A 6580-nucleotide genomic window follows, 5' to 3' on the forward strand; every position below is an offset into this window, starting at 1 on the left:
TGTCCTCCCTAAATCAACGCCATTCCGTGTGGCATCCTTTTCGTGACCCAACTCCAGCCCCAAGAGAGTGCCTGTCCCATGACCAAGCCTCGCTCGTGCAGGACATGGGCTTCGCTCCCCCACCCGTTGCAGGGAGCACGAAAAGCCGTGAGGGGAGGGAGGCCCTGCCGTCATGCGGGCCTAGTCCTTTGTCCGGTAAAAAAAAATGCAGGCGTCGTAGCGTGCACCGTCGGAAAGTAATCGTGTTTCGTCGTCTGTGTCGTAGTCGCGATGAGTTGGCGACATGGGCTCTTTCAGTTCGTTAATTGCTTCCGCCGTGCGCGCTGGCGCCGGCCGCATCCGCATTGGACCCGCCACCCTCGACGCCCTGGGCAACGTCCAGGCACTTGATTGCAACTAAATAGCCTCGGCGTTAGTTGTGCAGCTGAAGAGGCGAAAGTCTCACGACACGTACTCTCAATGATGTCCTCTTCCCATACGCCATAGTCATAGTCAATCAGACCGTGTCGTTCAATGCCGTCGCAAAGTCGCGTCAGCTCCTTGCCCATCTTGATGATTGTTTCCTCGGTCATGGGAGTTTGGGATCGCTGGGGTGGCCGCCCAGACTTGGCCAGATCCAGTTGCGCCTGGAACAAGGCGAGCCAAGCATAGTTAAAGTCTTGCCACAGCTTCAGTCTGTCTCCGTGGAGCTTCTGGTCATCGAGATTGAGGCCTGTTCACCCGCAGTGGTAAGCCGGTGTTACATGAAGATGAAATGTCAAGGGTCGGACTCAGACTCGAAACGACTTACCTAGGTCCGTCACCTGCGAGAGCAGCCAGCTGGAAACGTCGAGAAGCGACTGACTGGCACCTTCCAGTGCCCCGGCGCGGATGCTTTGAAAGACACCCCGCAGGGCTGTTTGATACTCCAGCCATTTTTCTTCCAGGCCTCCTGCCGCAGGGTACTCTTGCTCCTCCAGCGAAACATCGGCGCTCGGTGCTGATTGCGACATGGCGCCTACGCTCGACATGTTGTTCGGGTAGCTCTGCACTTGCGAAGAAGTTTGGTAGGCTGACGCAGGCGTGCTGCCGGATGGCGCGTGCGCAATGTTTGTTGCTGTGGACGCGTTGCCGGGATCGTTCGAGAAGTACGAATTTGCGGGAACGTCGGTCGGCAGGATGGGCGCTCCTGCAGGCTGCCGTTGGAACTGCGACTGCGGATCGTAGCTGGCACCGGCGATGTTGTCGTAGCTCATGGGCATGGCGTTATACCCACCAAAGCTCTGCTGTTGTCTTCCGTCCTGACCGTAGCCAGCTTGGTAGTGCATCGTGTTTGCGGCCATGGGCGCATTGAAGTTGCCTGGCACCTGCTCCGAATAGTTGCTGTACGCGCTGTAGCTGCCTGCTCCTCCCATTGCTCTTCCCTGAGCAGGTGACGTGTTGAGTGGTGCGGGCCGGTTGTATCGATCTACAGAGCCACCGGGAACAGAGCGGCGCGCCTGCAAGGGATCTTGCATGTATCGTGTGCTGGTGGAGGGATGCATTGGTGGCTCGCCTTGCCTCCTCACGCGGTTGGGATCGTCCATGCCTCGGAGAGAGTCGCGCGCACTTGCCTCGTTGCGCTGGCCTGTCGAGTGCGCCGAGGGCAAAGGCGTGGTCGACGGATACACGAGGGTGGCCACTTTGAACTGCCGGGTCGGTTGACACGACCGGCAATGTTCTGTGCGAAATCGGCTTGGGGCCCTATCTTCGGGTTGAGTGCACTCGAAAATCTGCTGGGTCTGAAGGGTTGTGTGACCCTGGCGATACCAGCTTCGAGGTGTATGATGGCGGGAGACGAAGAACGCGAGCGGCGCTGGCTAGTTCCTTTGATTCTCGTTGCGGCAGATGTGAGCGAACATGGGCGAGGGGGGAGGCTAGATCGTCAAAGGTGCTGATCAACGACTGATTTTGACCAGGATATCGATGTCACGGATGTTGAAGTGGCTCCGGTTGGGATGAGCCCCGTATTGGTTGGCGCGAGAGACACGCGTGCGTGGTTAAGGAAAGGGGATTAGGGAAACTGAAAAATCAAGGGAAGTTCGGACCAGAGTTGTGAGGCTGGGATGAAGAGAGATATTTGTCCTGGTGTTCTCGTTCGCGACGACGAGCGCGGCGGAGTCTAGCGCGAAAGCGTTCTTATGCCCTGACGTCTGAAGAATTTCTGATGGAGAAGTAAACCAGCCACGGTAGGCGAGTCGTTGTTCGTGTCTTGCGAGTCGCCGGAAGTTCTTAGCTTTGGTAAACAAGGTGCCAGCGAATGGGGTGGGTAGGGCTATGAGTTGTCAAACGGGTGTCAGGTTCGATGCTGGGTGTATCCCAGGAGGTGCATGCAAGTGCGAGGTCCAACATTACAAGCAGGTCCCTGCGTGAATGCTCACGGGCGATGAAGCCGCACCAGGGTCTCAGCAGCCAGGAAGGTGCCTCGACGGAGATGCGATTCGCCGGTGAAAGGGGGGGGGGGACGAAGGAAGCACACGTGCTTTGGTCAGATCTGTATCTGGGCGTAGTGCCGAGTAGTGCCGTGAGTTTCGAGCGTCTTCGTGGATGGTTCGTAGACCACCGAGAGGATCAACAAGTGGAATAAGTCCGTGTAAAGACTGGCTGGGTTCCGAATCCGTTTAGCGCAGAGAACCTCGTGGCGTGTCCGACAGGGAAGTGGAGGGCAACGAAGGTTTAGGCGTAAGATGACGACGGAGTTCCCGGGTCTTATATGCAGGATCTCCGTGATGCGGTGGTTGGAGCAGAAGAATATTCCTGTGTGACAGGATCCTGGAGGGGCCAGGATTTGGGACAGACAGAGCCGCAGTGAGTGAGTGAGTGACTTGATGAGTTGACTCTTGGGCAGAGGGTGAAGGGAAACCAGTGAGACCCGCGGCGCCTCGACGAATAGGGCACAAAAGTATGGCACCAAGGGCTTTCAAGTGAGGGCAGCCGTCAGGCTAGTGACGACCTGGTGCCTCTGTGGCGCTCGAATACCTGCCCACCTCTTCGGCAGACGTGTGGTGGTCCGGGGGAAGGTCAAATTGAGTGAGGTTGTGAGGCTGCGACGGGGCGGTGTCGTTCAGATGGGTCGGGTGATTGTTCGTCTTGGGAGATCTGCGTTCAGAAAGGCCCAAGGCGATGTTGATAGTAGAAACAATTGGGCTGCGAGTCGAGGTCGAGATCTAATGATTTTGGGGGGTCATGCATGGATCGGCGTGGATGCACGAAGGAAGGGGTGGCCTGGCGAACAGAGGAGACAAAGGGATGGAGCTGCAGCCGGGAAAGATCTCCAAGTGGGAGATGCCCGACGGTAATGGAGGTGGATGAATAGACGATGAAGACCGAGACCAGGGCAGGGCAGCCATCAACGGATGTATCCCGTGCTAGACGCAGATCGAAAGAAGGCTTATTGTCATGCATCCAAGGTAGCCAAGAAGCAGGCCCCGGAATTGGGACTAGCTTGCGAGCTTGAAGAGTCAGGTATCGGTCCCAAGTGCGCATGCGCGGTATGCTCGAGGGGGAGAAGAAGAAAGAAGACGTTTCCCAGGGGCGATGAGCGATTGTCTCGCCCACTGTTCTGGGAAGGATGAACAGGGACCCCGGGTGGCTTTAGTGAATGTGGCAGGACGAGGAGTGGTTTCGCTTCATCCGTACTATCTAACCTTCGGGGAGGGTTCCGGGCTTTTCGGCACCCAGGTCGAAGGAATGAGGAAGAGAGCTCAAGGGAGTCGAAGGAAGCTGAACACAACGACTGCGACAGAGAGGGGTGTGTGGTGAAGAGGGGGGGGGAGTGGGAGGATTCCAGTACAGAGGGCCGTGGGCGATGACTACCTACAGCACGCTCCGAATTTTCTTTCCATGGGCCTCTTCGTTCCTTTGTTTCCTTGCGGGAATCGGTGTCTTGCTTGGAGCTAGAGCGAAAATACCCTGTTCGGCAAGTTCGTGCCTGGGTCCGAGTCCGCTCCGCTTCACTCGTGTGTCGTCAACAGTCTAGAGAGGGCGCCCTGCCACCCCCCCTCCTGCTATCAAGGCTCTGCCGCAGATTGCCGGCTATATTGATCCAGTGTCTTGAATACGGAACTGCTCAGGTACGGCCTTGCGCCCCCGGCCCCCTTTTCGACTGCTGAGTCGGGTCAGATGAGTCGATGTGTGCACTGTTCGGAGGTGGGTAGGATGGAGTGTGTTGGAGCGTAGGTAGAGACGTCTCCGCTGACGAATCTGGGCCATACGGCTAAGTGGTTAATGGTTCATGGTTCGCTGTTACAGCTAAGCACAGCTAGTTCTAGCTTAATGGCCGGCGCAACTAGGCAACGTTGCTCATTTGTGAGCCTGTCAGGATGACGACGCTGGGGAATTTGAGGGGATAACTTTTGATGAGCAATGGCGCGGATAAAAACGAGCCAGCACGGAGCCAGAAGAGCTGGAGAAATTAGAACGCGAAGCCGAAAGGGAAAAACCAAGCGTGTTCAAGATGGGATAGGATGTCTGTGGGCGCTCCCAAATGGCTGGATGGGGGCTTGCTTAGCAGCATCCTGAGACACACCCCCGGCTCTGTCGGTCTCCAGCAGATCACCTTGCTTGCGTTGGATCCTCGGCCCTTGTCCAGGTACAGGACACTCACCATTGCTGGGGTGATCGAGTTTCTCGACATTAGCGTCCGGCCCATGACGCTCGCTCATCAACCTTCTGTTGCAGATCAGCAATCTGCAACGATGAACGCAGCTGGGAAGGGGCGCCAGAGAACGGCTCCAAAGGGAGTAAAGAATGTTGGGCTGTGTCAATGAGAACCCCTTAGGAGCAAGAAGTAGCATCGATCAATGCCATCGTGGCTGGGGTTTCGACTACAGCGGCTGCGGCGGCGCAGCAGATTGACGACAAACAGGGGGTTCTAAGTAGGTCGAGTCTTGACCCATAGAAAAAGAGCCGGTCCATCTGAGACTTGTGGCTCAACGGGATGGCCGCTGTATTGGTGGAGATGCGGCAATGCGTGACTGAGCTGAGTATGTGGACGTGGTATTTGGAATCGCTCAGAGGAAAGGAGCGCGAGGAGCAAAAAGCAACGCAGAGGATATATTCTATAAGCTGAAGGCATAAAAAAGCGACCGGATAGCAGACCGGCAACGGACGGTCTCCCAATAAATGGGTAGGTAGGGTTGCAGAGAGAAGAAAACCTGGGGTAGGGAACAAGAGGAAGCGCCGCCAGCCAACGGACCGAGAGCTGCCCAGCGGGTGCTTCCTTGTAAGACCAGGCAAAGAAACGGCGATCGACCAGGGCAGGGCCTGAGATGGTGAAGCGAAAGACGAAGTGAGCCATCGTCTCCTTGCATAGATGGCGTGGTGTTGACGACACGGCTCCAATTAAGGTTGGGAGGAAGAGGGAGGCCAGGCGAGCTGGTCCTGTCGACAGTAGCGATCCCCGGCTGGTGCCTGAACTGGAATGCCCTGCCAGGCTGGCCCGCATGGCATGGCCGACCTCAGGTACTCATGCCCAGTAGGATGGAACCTAAAATGGCCTGAATGTCGCCAAATGCGTGCTGCGTTGACGCATCAGCTGAAGTCGATAGGGCTCTCTCCAGGTGCCATGCGGCGCTCTTGCTGGGTTGGCCTGACCTGCCAATGCCAACTGGGGGGGGGGATGGGGGATGGTGATGGAACGAGATCCGTGTATGGAAGGGATGCGGGAAGTGGGAGAGGGATCAATCTCAGGTCAGCTTCCTTGAACCTTGCCAATGCGCCAGGAGAAGGCCAGGAGTGTCGTCAAAGAAAGAGCCACTATCCCTGTCGCGAGAGGGACAAGGGCTGGCGGAGGGCCAAGTACATCGGGTGGTGCGAAGTACCCCAGACCCGGAGAAACATGGTGGTAAAGTGCCGGGGACCCGAGGATGCGCCGTTTGCCTCGTTCTGCCGGCGAGCTGTACTTGTTGTCTGGTTCTCGGTACCTGTAAGGCTGCTCCATAGGTAAGTATCTTGTAAGCTCATTACCAACCTCATTGCTGGGATACAAGCATCTGCAGGTTGGAACTGATGAGGAAAAGGGTGCCTGGTCAAAACGTCTGTGCATGGGTCGATGGAACAGGGGTCCCCTCTGAAGGCCAGGGGCCACCCACACTGCTGTCTGCTGTTGCTGGCTGCCCATGCGCGTCACGTCTTTTGGGCCTCCAGACTGGGCGTGTTGGGTCAATCTGGGCTCTTCTGGAGCATCCTGAATCAGGTACCGATGCTGCCGCCCGCTGGTCATAACGTACCTGCCGCCCGCTGGTCATACCTGCCTGCCTGGACCGGGGGGATGGGAGGGCAAAGCGAAGGACCTTCCACACGTATCAAGGTCCATCGAATCGCACCACTGACGAGGATGAGGGAGCTGATTAGTGTGTGCACCATGTATATGTGCGTGCGTCTAAGCATGGCGTTGCATTGCATCGCTGCTGCTCATGGCGCAGTACTCCATCCTCGAGCTCTTGCCCAAGTCCATGGCCCAACCAAAACGAACCAAGCCCCTTCCCCTTCTTCACCCACACCACCCTTTGCTACCACCAGTCCACCACTCGCTTTCATTCCTCTTGCCAACAGCGGCAAA

The 6580-nt window shown here is 57.0% G+C and overlaps 1 protein-coding gene across 1 annotated transcript; it reads right to left on the reverse strand.

Moving 5' to 3' along the window:
* Positions 1 to 301: 301 nt before the first annotated feature.
* Positions 302 to 1565, reverse strand: D7B24_001615 (uncharacterized protein; the record flags this gene model as incomplete). Its single annotated transcript, XM_028635839.1, has 3 exons — positions 302 to 396; positions 455 to 712; positions 791 to 1565. The coding sequence occupies 3 exons, from the start codon at positions 1563 to 1565 to the stop codon at positions 302 to 304; spliced, it is 1128 nt and encodes a 375-aa protein (XP_028491807.1).
* Positions 1566 to 6580: the final 5015 nt, after the last annotated feature.

The sequence above is a fragment of the Verticillium nonalfalfae genome (assembly GCF_003724135.2).
Source record: "Verticillium nonalfalfae strain VnAa140/NRRL 66861 chromosome Unknown scaffold_132, whole genome shotgun sequence".
NCBI lineage: Eukaryota > Fungi > Ascomycota > Sordariomycetes > Glomerellales > Plectosphaerellaceae > Verticillium > Verticillium nonalfalfae.